The following is a 15,726-nucleotide window of genomic DNA, read 5'->3' on the forward strand; positions in this document are numbered from 1 at the left end:
TGGCCCGGCGGAAGTGAATGCGCAGCTCGGCTGGGCGGCGAGCGCGCGAAGCGGCGGCGGCGGCTGCAGGCGCACGTGGGGGGAGCTGTGCGTGCGCCCCGGCAGGCGGCGAAGGGAGCTGGGAGCGGCCGGCGCGTGGGAGCAGAGAGGGGGGCGTCCTTGGCTGGGAGCGGGGCTGCTTTTCCTCGCCTGTCCTTCCCTTCATGCTGTCCTTGGGCGTCTCCGCGGGCCGAAGCTTCTGCAGGTACCCCGTGCAAGAAAGACCTCGCCTCACCTGCGAAGGAGTAAGGCGGCAGCGGGAGGGTCCCCGCGTGGTATCTGAAGGACGCTGGTGGGAGGGGGTCTGGCTGTCTTTTTTTCTCCTGGCCGCAATATCTTTTGTGTGGCACAAGTGCATTAAGCGGCCATGCCCTCCCTTCCGCGGTGGGAGTAGCCGTTTGGTAAAATCGCTCCTTTATAGGTTAACCTCCCTATTGCCTTCCCTTGAACTGTTTCCAGCGCCCGTTTCTTCCTTCAGATGCCAAGGAAGAAAGCCATACCTTATTCTTAAGGGTGTTTCAAATAGACGCAGAGGAGGGAATCGCTGCGGTTTAGGAGTTGCCATCCCTGAAAAAGAAGATCCCACCCCACCCCCTTCAGCCCTCTTGAACATATTGGCCACCCTCTCCCCCCTTTAGGTGCCACGATTTTAGCAAGGGTCTGGCACTCAGAATGTGACGGAAACTATCGAACATGCAAAAAGAAAAAAAGGGGGGCACACTATGGGTATGTATTTATTGTGATATGAGCCTTTGCAGGCAGCAACCTGCATTAATGTGGGATGCATTCAAGGAACATCTTATGTATATTGAGTCCACATGTCATTATTTCAATAGCATTAGATTTTTAGATTAATCTTTAAGGGACCAATTGGGTGTATGCTTTCACTGGATTGCAGTTTGAGAAGTAGGATTAAAGAGCACCCAAATGTGCCTGCCTTGACTGCATGAGATCCCTTACTTAATAATACAATACAGTTTCTGACACACCTTAATCTAGAACAGTGACAAAAGGGTTCAGTTCAGTAATCATTTAGCAAAAGCATTAAGTTGCTCGTGAATTTTGGAGTTAATTTATTGAAATGTGCTTAGCTGTGTTTGTAACAGACATGCTTGTATATTTAATATATGATTGAGAAACCTGTAAAGCTATTGTTCTTGTCTTTAGGAGCTAGAGTGATAATAACAGTCTGCCTATATATAATATGCTATGGTCCTATACATATTTTACAGTGATGAAGGTACAGGCTAAAAAAAAAGAATTTCTAAGACACTGTGTTACTAATGAGGGTGATTGCAGGTTTTAGATGCCATTTGAATAAGCATGCCTCTGTGACATATTCTGAAATCATTGCTTTATTCCAGCAGCCATTCCTTTGCCAATTTAGTCTTGCCTAAATCCATTAGTGGACCTGAATTTACATAGTTCTGCTTAGGATCAGGCAGTAAATCAGTGCATGTTAAATATCTGATACATGAAAGACGGATGAGTGAATCTTACAGGAGAACTTAAATATGTACAGAGTGTCTTGAGTTTGACGTAAGTAAAGTTTCATCTCTACACGAGGCATAAATAATGCGATGCTGCTTGTTGTCCCGAAGCTGTTCTTCATATTTTCAGCAGTGCTTCTGTCACCAGTCCCTATGAAGTTACTTTCTAGTACTAGAGATGAGAGTAAATGGCCTTTATCATTGGTTGAATGTTTGTGGGATAATGCTTGGTTAGACTTAAGGTCAGAGAGCGAGTGTAGCAAATGAGTTTAGCAAATGAGAGCAACAGAACCGTCCTCATTTTCCTTTATATGTGCATGTACTAGTTGCAGTGGTTAATTGCATGGCCAAGGAACACCACATCTGCAGAAAAAGTTTTTCAAGCTCTTAATATGGAGATACTCTGTGAGCACCCTCCAAAAATAGCTGTCTGTTCTTCCTGCTCTTTAATTGAAAGCCACAGAGTGTGATCTGATCCCTAAGCTACGCCCAGTCCTAAATTCCCCTTGAACGCCCAACACAACATCAGTACAGTGAATTTATGCCAGGTGATCTCACTCTAGATCTCCTTTGGCTTTTTATGGAATGCAGTGATGGGGAACACTGCACTTGCTACTCAGCTAACCCTTGGGCATATTTCAGAAGTACACAGACCATGCAAGATTGACAGTCCCATGATTCTGTGAACCTGTCAGAATTCATCCCACTACTGCTGTTATTCAATAAAATCTGTCTGCATTAGGTGTGTGTGTGTGTGTGTTCTCCTGATGTTAGCGCTCCTTCCTGCCATTGTTACTCAGCTTGGATGTCTTAATGGTTAGGGCCCTATAATGAACAAAGGCAGTGGTGTTTGTCACCCTACCAGGGCTTTGGATCTGCAACTTGTCTATGGCTCTGCCAATGGATAACAGCTCAGTGTTCTCCTGTAACAGCCCCTTCAGCAGTTACGGTACTTCCGGTGGGGCTTGATAATAAGGTATGGTGGGGGAATGGAGTAATAAACTGATGCTCAATACAGGTGAGACAGAGGTGCTGTGGTTGGGTAGCTTATCTGCACAGAGAGTTCATGTTGTACTTGACACAGTCACCTTTTGCCTGAAGGAACAGGCTCGCCACTTCAACGTTCTCATTGATGCATATTTGTCACTGAGGGCATAGGTTGCTTCTGTGGCATGAAGTGCCTGTTAGCAGCTTATATTGGTGTGCTAGATAAAGTCTGGACACAGAGAGAGTCTAACCATAACGTTCCGTGCTCTGCTACCCTCCAGGTTAGACTGTAATGTGCTCTATATGACGCCTTTGAAAAATGGCAACTAGTTCAGAATGCAGCGCCTAGAATACTAAGTGAGACTGGTTGTCATGATCACACCACACTGGTGCTGTTGTAGTGGTAAAGCTGGTTTTGACCCTTAAATCCCTTTACAGCCTATCTCCTCATGTGCCTACCCAAACGGTAACATCTTCAGGACCAGGGGGAAGAAATGGCATCCAGTTATGGAATGCTGTCTCCAGAGAGATCTGCCTGGCAGCTGTTTTGTTGTCCTGTCAGTGCCAAGCAAATACCTCCTTGTTTTCCCAGGTCTTTAGAGTTAATTTTATCCCTGCCGATTGTATTTATATGGTGATTCCTGCCTTTTAGTCTTAACGTTTTCTGATTATTACCTGTGTCTCCCCCCCCCATCTTCTTTCTTGTTCTTTTTGCATTTTCCTTTTATGCAAATCACACCAGCAATGCCTGTTGAAGGACAGTATATAATTTTAAAATACTTTTTTAATACTTAAAACAGGCAGAGTTGCCATTTTGTTCCTGGCAAAAGGGTTTTTTGCTGGATGTTTATTGCTGGCCAGGGATTCCATCCGTCCCTTGTCTAAATAGAGCCCTGGAGTTTGTGGCTGCAAGGGTCAATTGCTGCCCTTCTAGGCCATGGAGCCTCTCACACAGTAGATTCTGTGTGCTGGTGGATTGCGTCTTGGTGGGGGCATAGACTGGATTCTGTGATAATCTTATGGCACACCTGCTTTCATCCACTGTTGACTGGTTCCTTCCCTCCACAGGGTACTGCAGTAATGGTGGCGTTAGCAGGGATGCAGTGAAGTGGCTGCTGGCATTGTTTCATTCTTCTTCTTCCTTTATGCTGGTATTGTTTTGCTTTCTACTCTGCCGCTGGGAATACATAGGATCACAATTACATGATGCTCCCACCGGATTGCCCTGCCCATCTTTTTGCAAGCTGCCAAATTCATTTTCACTTCTCCTGTTTATCAGGGGACTGCTTTGTTGGAGAGATAAGTAATTTGTACGTTTTGACGTTTTAATCCATCGTTTGTATTTCCTGGTGTTGCTGTGGTTCAGTTCCCAGGGTCTGGAGGTCTGTTGTTGAGATTAAATTTCAGCTTCACTTTACATTGTCAGGTTTCTCATGGTTACCTAAATCCTGATAACAGTTGCCATAAAAAGGTCTAATTGAAATCTGTGGTTGGAACTTCACCCCGCCCCTCAATAGCAAGCTTGAATGTGTTTTGGAGCATGAATTGTGGGATTGTGAGAACTCCTTTGTTTATTTATCCCTTGTACTTTTAGAGAAAATTGGAATAATGAGGGGGCAGTGGCCTGCTGGAAGCTTAGAAAGCAAATTTAGCCTTGGGAACAGAACTATTATGGGTAAGAGAGAAAACAGAAAAAATTACTTTCTCCATACTCAAGCTGCTGCCAAGCTATTACCTAAACCTTGTATGTCAGACAGTTTCCCTCCTGAAAGGCTATTCTCCACACACTGCCTCCCACACACTTGGTTTTCCTAAAGTTCTTTTTTTCTGATACTACTATTGTTCCTATTGTGTTACTATTGTGACAAACTGTGGAGGGGGTTGCCTTACTGACCAGTCCCCATTTTTTAATTTATAGGCTGCTACCAGGCAGAATAGGTCTCTTTTTCTCTGTGCGAGAGAATATATGAACCCCAGGGTGATATGAAACAAAGTTTTACTCAAAATAGACCCACTGAAATGAATGGGCCTAACCTAAGCTTGGCTCTTTCCTAAAATGGATTGTTTGGCACTATCTTCTTCTTGTTGTTGTTGTTGTCATTGTCATTTAGTCGTATCCGACTCTTTGTGACTCCATGGACCAGAGCACCGCTAGGCACTCCTGTCTTCCACTGACTCCCGCAGTTTGGTCAAACTCATGCTTGTAGCTTCGAGACACTGTCCAACCATCTTGTCCTCTGTTGTCCCCTTCTCCTTGTGCCCTCAATCTTTCCCAACATCAGGGTCTTTTCCAGGGAGTCTTCTCTTCTCATGAGGTGGCCAAAGTATTGGAGCCTCAGCTTCAGGATCTGTCCTTCCAGTGAGCACTCAGGGCTGATTTCCTTAAGAATGGATAGGTTTGATCGTCTTGCAGTCCATGAGACTCTCAAGAGTCTCCTTCAGCACCATAAATCAAAAGCAGCATCTCTGATTCCAGTGTCTCTGTGGCCAGCCAGAAAATTCCTAAGAGGGTAGTGCCACTTTTTTTAACTCTACACCTACATGTCAAAAGAATGAGCCAATTTTATCCAGCTATCTCTAATGAAAAAAAGGAGTACAGTGGTACCTCGGGTTACATATGCTTTAGGTTACAGATGCGTCAGGTTACAGACTCCGCTAACCCAGAAATAGTGCTTCAGGTTAAGAACTTTGTTTCAGGATGAGAACAGAAATCATGCTCCGGCGGCAGCGGGAGGCCCCATTAACTAAAGTAGTGCTTCAGGTTAAGAACAGTTTCAGGTTAAGTACGGACCTCCGGAATGAATTAAGTACTTAACCTGAGGTACCACTTTACTGTAATTTCAAAAATGTTTATTCGGAGACAAAGCCTTTAAAAATATGTTTATTCATCTTCATCATAGGAGTCTGAACTCCCCAGACACTAGTTGGCATTGTTGAGCTACATCTGAACATATGGTTTCGCCACACTATATATGGATTTACCTCAAATTTTCTATCCCCTTCCCCAGTTTTCTTCTGGGCCTTCATGTCTCTAATCCTAGTCCTTATCAAAACATTTCAGATGTATAAAAAACTTCAGAATCTTTCATCTCACCTTATATTTCTTAATAGTTAATCTCCACAAGTGCACCTGTAATTTCCAGTTAACCCACTGACTTTTTGCTATATTGCTTCTTTTGCTATTTAGCTTCTCCCCTCCTTCTGTTTACAGGGCAGGTGGTCCAAGGGTTTTACTCAGAATGACATTAGGAACAGAAATTACTTCAGCCTTCAAGGCCTCATCCTGTAGTGCATCAGACCGAAACTTCTTGAAATGGGATTTACCGCCAGAGCAAATTAGAACAAGGACTGAAGAACTTATCAAGAAAACAAAGCAAATCTACGACAGCATTGGAATGCTTGATATGGAAGAGGTTACTTATGAGAACACTGTACAGGCTTTAGCAGATATAGAAGTGGAGTATTCAGGTAATTGTGACTTGGCTGAGTATCAATTTCAGTTTGCACCAGAAGGGGAGAGACTAAATTTGTGAAATCAGATTTCTAAGTACAGGTGTTTATAGGAAAATATAACAGCAGGGGCATGATATTGTATGGAATTAGATTTTCAGCAATGTGATTTTATAACAACTTTGAATTGTGCAGGCTAGGTAGGAAGTTGACCATTTAGGGCTTTGCATGCATATGGAATTAGCCAAGAAAACACTTTTTCTGCTTGACATTCTACGAAAAGCTCAAACAAATCTTGAAATAGTAACGGGTTTTTTTTAAAAAAAAATTCTAGATAATTTGTTCATAGTGGGAAGGTCTCTTCCTCCAAATGACTAGTACTGAGTACTGCTGTTATCCTCTGTCTTTTGTTTATTTTGGGGTTGTTTATATTTGGTTTTCTTTTAGTGGAAAGAAGCATGCTGGATTTTCCACAACATGTCTCACCTGATAAAGATGTCCGTGCAGCAAGCACAGAAGCTGATAAGAGGCTTTCTCACTTTGATGTTGAGATGAGCATGAGAGAAGATGTATTCCAAAGGGTTGTCCATTTACAGGTAAAAGAAGTGGGGAAGATTACTTGTCAGCCATTTGCCTAGGTGCCTTATAATGCCAAGTCTTACATGAAGTTCTGCCTATGTGTTCAGTGCTTTCCAGCATCTGTTAATTTTTTTTACTTAAGAAATGGAGAGATAGCTGTGTCTGCTGTGGTTCAATAGAAAGCTGGAAGAAATGGTTAACACTTCTCAAGAAGAATTCAGTAAGAAGAAATGACCTGTGGTTTACACAGCTGCTCCAGGCAGTGGAAAAAAAAGGGATTGCAACGTAATCAATTAAATATGTTTTCATTTCGATGGTTGGATATTTCTGATCGTTTAATATTTCCTTAAAATAAAACACCCGTTGGCTTGCATCCAAACATCACACAAGAAAATCACAAATCAAAATAAATCAGGAAGGGGGAAAATCACAATAAAAGCAAATCTAATGAAAACAATTTCAGCATTAACTCGTCAGATTAAGATCAGTACAAAAAAAAAAGAAAAAAGCAGACCAAGTAGGACAGCCCCTGGCTGTCATGGCAGATTTAGCTGAGATTCCTGCAAAACGGGTTTGGACTAGATCACCCATAGGGACCCTTCTGACTTTACAATTATGTGGTTCATTGTATGTCTCCCCCCGCACGCACACACACCAGGGCTTAGTTCCTGAGTTTATGAAGTGCATTTTGCATCCAACATACCTTGCAAAAAAGAATTGGGCCCCATCAGCTGCTAGAACTTTTCTATAGGGATATACTAGAATGTTGAACAGAATATCCCACCTTTGCTTAGGCCATTTTTACAGCACTTAGCCCTGTACTTGATCTAGAAACTGAAGGCCATGGAATATTTCTCCACCATTGTTTGATAACTGGAACTCATTTTCTCTGCACCTAAATAAATCTTTTGTAGCTGCAATCTAGGTCAATTAAGAAAAGCTTTGCTATAGTTAGCAATGGATTTTAGCAATGCTACTGCTTGTTAGAAAACATTGGTCGTGCGCAGGAGCAATGCACTTCTTTGGTGATGTTAACTTATTGCACAACATTCAGATTAGACCATACTTTATATACACTTTCATCTCAAAGTAGTCACTTCTGTAAGTGGCACATGTAGACAGAATAAGAGGCTGATATGAAGATAGGTTGATACAATTCCACTGCTGGGCATTTGCATAGGCCTTAATATAATATCTGTTATTTGCTAGTTACAGTTAAGTGTCTATTGTTAGCAGTGTACAATGATAAAAGTAAAGACTAACCCTGTTTTTAGGCTTATCGTCTACAAAAGCTGCTTGTGAATGGTGTTGCAAATGCTTTATTTATTGGAGATGCAGCTTTTACCATACGGTGAAATGTGATCACTTGTGTGGGTCACAATTTGGTTATCTTCATTGTCATATATTTTAATCCTATTGTAGCATTTTTACTTTTTTGTTTCAAATCAAAATAAAGCAGGATTTTTTCCATTATTTGTGATAATGTTTGAGCTAATGCTATACTTGAAGAGCCCTTGTCTTACCAAAATTCCCACCACTCTTTTGGTTACTTGCCTTGAATTGCTTTTTAAAATGTTTTGCTGTCAGCAGTTTTATTTTGTTGTTTGAACAGGAGGGATAACCCATCATAAACTGCTTCTTCTCTTCCTGGTGACAGCTGAATTACATTTGTGACAAATTTCTACACTATTCATTGGAGCGTTTTCATTATAAAAAGAAGCAATGCTCAGTCAGGATGCCTCTGTCTAAAAATGATGATTCTCAGTAGGAGATTCCGTTGCCTAGAGGGGTTTTCCTGTAATTTAATTCCTGTTTTGCTGATGAGCAGAAGGAAGCCTCTAGTGTGATCTCTTTGGCTAAACGCTTCATCTTCTATTTGTTGAATTAACATTAACGTTTTATTAAATTTCTTTTTCATTATGCTGGTAGAAACATATATGAAAAGAGGGCAAGATAAACATGGGTAGAAAAAGCTAAGGGATGGACCTTTGCCAGCATTTGCTGCCCTCCACAGTGTAGATCTTGTGACCTAATGTATAGGACTGGGAGAAAATGGCCTTCTGAAGTCCTCCAGTTTATTTGCAAGTGGGGGGAATAGGGAGGAGGCATAATTGGGGGGGGCAAAATTCTCCAACATTTTCAGAGTTAGAAAAAACAATTCTCAGAATAAAATTCTTTTATGGGAAATTTTGGTCTGGAAATTTTGAACTCAATTACATTGCTAGGTCATCCTGAAGGAAGCAGTGACCTAAAAGGATTACCACATCACTTCTGCCAACAACATTAAAATGCCATGGGCTGCCACCCCTGCTTGCATTACTCGCCAACCTCACCTACCTGCCACCGTCTGCCTAATCCCTCACCCCCTTGCCAGTCCTGCTTTGCAACTTGCCCCAAGCCCCTTTTTCCAGTCCGAAAGCACACCAGTGCAAGTAGATAAATAAGTACCATTGCGGCGGGAAGGTAAATGGCATTTCCATGCGCTCTGGCACTCATCACGGTGCTCCATTGTACCAGAAGCCGTTTAGTCATGCCAGAAAGCTGTCTGTGGACAAATGCCGGCTCCCTCAGCCTGAAGCGAGATGAGTGCTGCACTCTGTAGTCAAGTTTGACTGGACTTAACCATCCAGGGGTCCTTTACCTTTTTTTTTTTAAGCCTCACCCTACCCTATCTTCTTTTCTTCCCATGGTGGCAGCAGTAGAGACTTTGTTCCTCTCTGTTTTGGTCCCCCACCCACCCATGAGCAGATGCTGTGAGTGCCCTGACTCCCACTTACAGACTTGGAACTCAAACTATTAGTTATTCCAAAAATCGGTATGGCATCCCATTTTAGAGCAGTCTACAGGTTACATGGTTCTAAGGCAAAGCAGAGCTCTATGGCTGCGCATAAGCTAGAACAGCACCCCAGCAATTGACATGCCCTTTGGCCTTTCCTTTTGAAGAGTGGAGTGGGCACAGTCATTCACATGGCTGAACTTCTGAGCCTCAGGACTGGCCAAGCAAGCTCCTACTCCTTCAGGTTGGCTGATTTTGAAGGGTCTGTTAAGTGATGGTGCCGTCATCTCTACATCCTTGGAGACAGAGGTGGAGATGGCTGGGCTTGGCCCACAGTCAGATTGATCCTTAAGTACCTCCCCTGATTAGGATGGCTCTTTATTAACAGCAGGTGGCACCCAGACATGGGTCTGGTGCTATATCAGTCAGCTGTAAGGTAAAGTCAGGGTATCCAATGGTACTGAGGAGGTGTCATTCCTCTGACAACATATTTGCCTCTTCCCCCAGCTCTGAGCCTCCCAACTCCCAACCACTGGGACCCTCTCCAAGGTCAGAGTCCTCCTGTGGATCCTGTGCATCATTTTATACCATCTTTTTCTTTATTGTTCATGGTACAGAAGATACATTTTGAGAAAAGGATCCTTTGCATCTTGACCACTCTCTCCCAGCCCTGTGGGCCTCTCCCCTGGATCAGAGTCTTCCAGCTCCCTGAACTCCTCTGAGCAACGAAGAGGGCTGATTTGCAGAGGACCCTGAGGAGAGCTACAGGGTGGTTGCTTTCTGATTCACGGCAGTCTGATGCTGAGGATCCTAGGGAGGGTCCAAGTTTGTGGGGAGGGGGATTTCCCTCAACCTACTCTCACGCCCTGCCTCCCTCTCCATTGTTGTTGGAGCCCGCCTCTGACACTTCCACTGTGCCTACCTGCCGCTCCCTTCACCTCTGGAGTTGTCAGATGCTGGGTCTAGCCTCATCTCTCCAGAGGGGGCTGCTCCACCTGTCCAGTTCACCCCTCGGGAAGCAGGGACACCTCCCCCATCACTCGGGCCCTAGAGACACCAACAGAGGCACAAACAGATGGAAGAGGGTTCAGCCTTTCACATGGGGTGCTAGATGGCTTGCTAACAAATGGAATTGCTTGCCATGCTAAATTGTGCCCACCCTGTTTCCTTATCATAGGATTGAAGGGGGTGTTGGATCAGCTTCTTCAGCTGAGTAGCCATGTCACCTGCTGTGCCTTTATCTGTGCCACTGAGTATGTGTATTGCCTACTGTGCCTTTGAATAACACGCTTGCATCTGTATCACAATAATCTGGGCATTAAAGCTTTTGGAAAAACAGGTCACCCAAGTCCACATTTGTCAGCAAGTGGGAGCCAAGACATCTTCCTGCTCATCTGACTAATCCCATCAAGATATCTCCGTGGTTTTCAGATCACCGGCAGCAACATTTCCTAAAAACTAGATTAAAATGGAGGATATATAACAAATAAAACGGGGCAGTATACAAAACAATTAAAAGTGTAGGAGTCCCACAAAGCTTGGATAAACATATATGTTCTTAAGAGGCATTTCAAGGTCATTAAAACATAATACCCAATCATCCAAACCATCAATCCATGAGGTTAAAAGTACTTGATGCTGGGACTGGACCACAAGTCGAGCCTGAATGTAAATTGGGGGTGGGGCTCCTGGGAAACCGGAATGAGCTTGGGATGTTGGAAATCCACTGATGCGGGGAATAAAGAGCTACTCAGATAGGGAGAGGCAGCACCAGTGGCAAGGAGGCTTGTCTGTCTCCATCTATAAAAAGATAGATGCCTAGAGAGGAGGGTTAAACACATATATTTAGAAGGGCTAAACACATATATATTCACAAAAGCAAGAGTGGGAGGCTTGTGGTTTCTTCAAGTGTTATAGGGCTCCAGATCTCATCAGCCCCAGATAGCATGGCCAGTATCAACTGTGATGAGAGTTGTAGGTCAAAACCACATAGAGGACCACCTTACCCTAAATAGAATACAGATTGAGAGGCTGAGTGAAACCTGCCTTTTGAGACCCTGCCTGAGGCAAAGTTTTTGAACAGTGATAACCTTATCTAGGAAACAACTTTGTGTTGCTCTGTTCGGCAGCTGAAGAACAGGGATTAAAGGAATGTACCCTTGCCTGAAGTATGTGTAGTTATCTCCTTCCACCTTTGCCTTGTGATTGGATTTGCCCACAATCCCATCTGAATTAAGTGCCCTGTGTTAAGAGGACAGAAGTTAGTTGAATGCCCAAAGAAATCTGGACAATGTAAGGAATACTGCTGTTGTATAATGTGGCATGGATTAGCTCCAAAATGTACTAGAAGTACTATCCAGTGCTAGGTCCAACTCGAGTAAAACCATTGAAATTAATGAACATTGCTAATTTAGGTTCATTAATTCAGTGGGGATATCTTGAGTAGAACTTAATTGGATACAGCCCTGATGTAGAAAAGGGTGCTGACATAAAACAGAAGAAAAGTGTTCTTTTTTCCAAATGTTGAAAAATAATGTTTTACACAAAGCTCTTTTTGTGCATTCCACCTACATACAAATTGTGCACATAAGCAGGGAGAGCAGAATTTGCTAAACTCTGCCTTCTCCTCTCACCCCACCCCCTGCCACCATCTAACTCATGGAGGGTGAAAGACGGAAGCAGTGAGCCTCCCCTATGCATAGAGGCTCCCTGCATGATTCAGAACCCTCCATAGCAACTGGAATTGGGCACTGACTACTTGCTACGGCCAGCGGATTTAATTTATGAATAACAACTCAAAATGAAGTACAGTGGTACCTCGGGTTGCAGACGCTTCAGGGTACAGACGCTTCAGGTTACAGACTCTAACCCAGAAATAGTACCTCGGGTTAAGAACTTTGCTTCAGGATAAGAACAGAAATCGTGCAGCAGCGACAGGAGGCCCCATTAGCTAAAGTGGTACCTCAGGTTAAGAACAGTTTCAGGTTAAGAACGGACCTCCAGAACGAATTAAGTTCTTAACCTGAGGTACCACTGTACTGGTGATTTTGGGTTTGCATAGTGCATTTTCTCCAACAAGCAACATCTCTGCTCATTGTGGCTTATCCATTACCTTGGATATCCTCCAACCCTTCTATTAAGTTGTTTATTCATACTCTCCTCTCTTCCTGTTCTGAAATGTGCCCTGTTCAACAAAGTGCTGATTACTTAAGTGTGTTGTTGCAAGCTCTCTGTATTAGGAGATGTAGAAAAAGAAAAGCTAATGGTTTGTTTGCAAACATTTGAATGTAGCTGGAGACAGGAAGATACCTGATAGATGTTTCAGGCACGGGGTGTGTGAAAACTTAAACCATTTCTCTGCTTGGTTGGCCCTAAACACCCTGATGGTTAATTTAAATGCTTGGAAGTTGCTCCTTCCCACCTCTCCGCTGCCACTTAGTTCCAAGTAAGAATGCATAGATGGCAGCCTAATTTGTCTGTATCTGCCTTCTTCAAAAATGCCTTCATCTCTGAGCAGTGTGTGATGACCCAGCTGTAACATGAAACGTCCCCCTTAATGTTTGCTCCCTGTGGAAAAGCCCAGTGTGGCAGCTGGCATGCTTCGCTCTAGAATTCCTCAAACAAAATCAATATTTACCCAACAGTATTCTGTTAGTTAACATTTTATTCTCACACACCATGTGCTTGCTTGTGAAGCAGAGGGGCAGCAATTTTTTGCTCACACCACTAGGCATGACTGAGTGAATTAAACAGGGTCCTGTTCTCCGCCCCCCCCAAGTTGTGCTATAGTCCTCATTCATGTCCAACCTCTTGCTAGGTGGCTTGCACAAGTTGCTGCCCATTTGTAGTGTACTGATAATACCTTTCAGGATTGTTGTGTGTGGAGGATTGCTGAATATATTGGTCAAGATCTTTGAACATTCTACAGCAGGGGTAGCTAACCTGGTGCCCTCCAGGTGTTGTTGGACTACATTTCCCATCATTCCCTGACCACTGGTCATGGTGACTAAGGTTGATGGAAACTGTCGTCCAACATCATCTAGAGGGCTACAGGTTAGCCACCTCTGTTGTAAAGAATGACAAAAATGGTTTGTACATAGTGTTAACTTTTGGGAAAACATTCCTGGTGTGTTGTAGAATGCTGATAACTGCATCATTAGATCAATGTGAAAAAAACAATATTTCACACACACCAGAAATGTACAATTCAAATAAATAGTGAATACTGTCTACCTCGGTTCATTTTGCAGATGAGGCACAGGCAGTGGTAGTTGCCAATGTGAAAGCACTCACCTGACTGCCCGTTGTTGTTGAGGTGCAAACACCCTGGCGGGAGCACTGATTTACACCACACCAGTCTCCCCACTGTACCCCCTTGCCACCTCCCAGTAAGCAGGTGATGGGAAATCAGTTCAATGCCCCACCAACTCCTACTGGGCATTGGTAAACTCTTTCAATATTGGACAAAAGATTAATGTTTTCTTTAGTAAAATGCCTGATATAATACGTGTGTGTGTCCTCATCCATGATGCAGAAGGAGACAGCCAATGTTCTTCTTATTCCTGTGATGCTCACTGAGCTTTTAATATGCTATGAAATGGCTAAATATCATCTACTTTCATTTCAGCAAACATGTGACATTGAGACTTTAAGGCCTGAAGCCAAAAGATACTTGAAGAAGTCAATAAAAATGGGGGAAAGGAATGGTCTCCATCTTCCTACAGAAGTACAAAATGTAAGTATGACATCCACAGATAGTAAAACAAGAACATTCCAAACAGTATGGTTTTTGAGTGATTGGTGGTTTCCTTAGACAAGAAGTCCCAACTGCCTTATCGGGGTTCCTGACCGTATGGGGCATTCAGGCTGACACGCTTCCACACTACCTTCAGAGCTTCACAGTAAACAATGGAAGAAGCACGCCCAGTGACAGCGGAGGTGGGATACCTTCCTCCATCCCTCTTCGATCCAAGCTGAATGCAGGAAGAAAGCTAGGATCACAGATACAGAAGTATGCACTTTAATTGACGGATTTAAACTATAGATACATGACTTGAGTAACTCAGGCTGCTATATTGAAAGTGCTCTTTGTCCTTGGCAAATAAATTAGCATGTTAAAACTGTTGTGCTATTCTGTTTGTTTTTAATAAAGGTTATCCTTCTCCCATCTTTCTCTCCTATTAAGGAAATCAAGATGATAAAGCAGAAACTGAGCGAACTATGCATTGACTTCAGCAAAAACCTCAATGAAGATAATACATTCCTGATATTTTCTCAAGATGAACTTTGTGAGTGTGTGTGTGTGTGTGTTTACCAATTGCTGTTGTGAGGAGGTGTATGAATTTTTGTATTAATGCTATCAAATGATTAAGTGTTATGCTGCTAAGTCTTCCAGATATGTGTAAGCATTGTCTCAATCAGCCGTCCTCAATCAAGTACCCCACATACGTTTTGGATGCCCATATTGGCTGGGGCTGATGGGACTTGCAGTTGAAAACATCTGGAGAGCTCCAGGTTGGGAAAAGCTACCTCAGATACTTATCAGCTTCACCTGTCGAAAGTATAGTTAACATCTTGCTCTCATTTCCACTTTACTTGCAGTGACCATTTCCCCACAGCTGTATATTGTTAGTTTCATATTTTATATCTTATTTGGGCCATTTCGGTGGATGGAAGAATGTTTTAACTCTAATTGCTTTTAGATGATGTAACTGTTTTTAGAATGTTTTTGTTGCTCATAGTGAATTAACATGTTTACTTCAGTTTATGCTGTTAACATGTATGTACGTATGTATGTATGTGAGAATGTCTAGACCAGGAGTGTGGGACCTGTGCCCCTTCAGATGCAGCTAGACTAAAACTCCCATCATCACTGACAATTGGCCATGCTGATGGGAGCGGGAGTCCAAAATATTTAGAAGGCTACAAGTTCGTTAGGCAGCTAATAATGGAAACCGTAGGGTTGTAATTTTAAAAATGCATGTTGACGGTAGAAATCAGCCGGGTAATTAAACAGTTGTGACGGTTGCTATGTCAAACATTTGTTGTATTGTTAAAGAAAATGTCTGAAAAGTATCCTTTTTCCTATATCCCGTGTTCCTCAGGTGCCCTTCCTGATGATTTCATCAGTAGTTTGGAGAAGACTGAAACAGACAGATATAAAGTTACCTTAAAATATCCACACTATTTTCCTGTTATGAAGAAGTGCAGTGTTCCAGACACCAGGAGAAGAATGGAAGCTTCTTTTAACTCCAGGTGTAAAGAGGTATGAGAGATTTGTCCCACCCATACCAAAGTGAGATAAAATATCGGAACAATATGACTGATCCATGGCCCTTTATCTACCTGGCTTGATGGACTCATTTTGATTGTTTTCTCACGGTAGCAGCCTATATTATCCACAGC

The 15,726-nt window shown here is 43.0% G+C and overlaps 1 protein-coding gene across 2 annotated transcripts in view; it reads left to right on the top strand.

Moving 5' to 3' along the window:
• Positions 1-28: 28 nt before the first annotated feature.
• NLN (neurolysin) overlaps positions 29-15,726 on the top strand; it is a 28,704-nt gene continuing 13,006 nt past the window's right edge. Inside the window, exons 1-6 of one of the 2 annotated variants that reach the window (XM_083576105.1) lie at positions 29-244; positions 5,728-5,984; positions 6,414-6,562; positions 13,949-14,056; positions 14,507-14,609; positions 15,426-15,586. In XM_083576105.1, coding sequence (XP_083432231.1) covers positions 204-244; positions 5,728-5,984; positions 6,414-6,562; positions 13,949-14,056; positions 14,507-14,609; positions 15,426-15,586 — 819 coding nt within the window. In that variant the 5' untranslated portion in view covers positions 29-203. Of the gene's footprint in view, positions 285-5,727; positions 5,985-6,413; positions 6,563-13,948; positions 14,057-14,506; positions 14,610-15,425; positions 15,587-15,726 lie in introns of both variants that reach the window. The other variant, XM_083576106.1, reaches the window with a different exon arrangement.

This window comes from Podarcis filfolensis (assembly GCF_964270895.1).
Source record: "Podarcis filfolensis genome assembly, chromosome: 11".
NCBI classification, from domain to species: Eukaryota; Metazoa; Chordata; class Lepidosauria; order Squamata; family Lacertidae; genus Podarcis; species Podarcis filfolensis.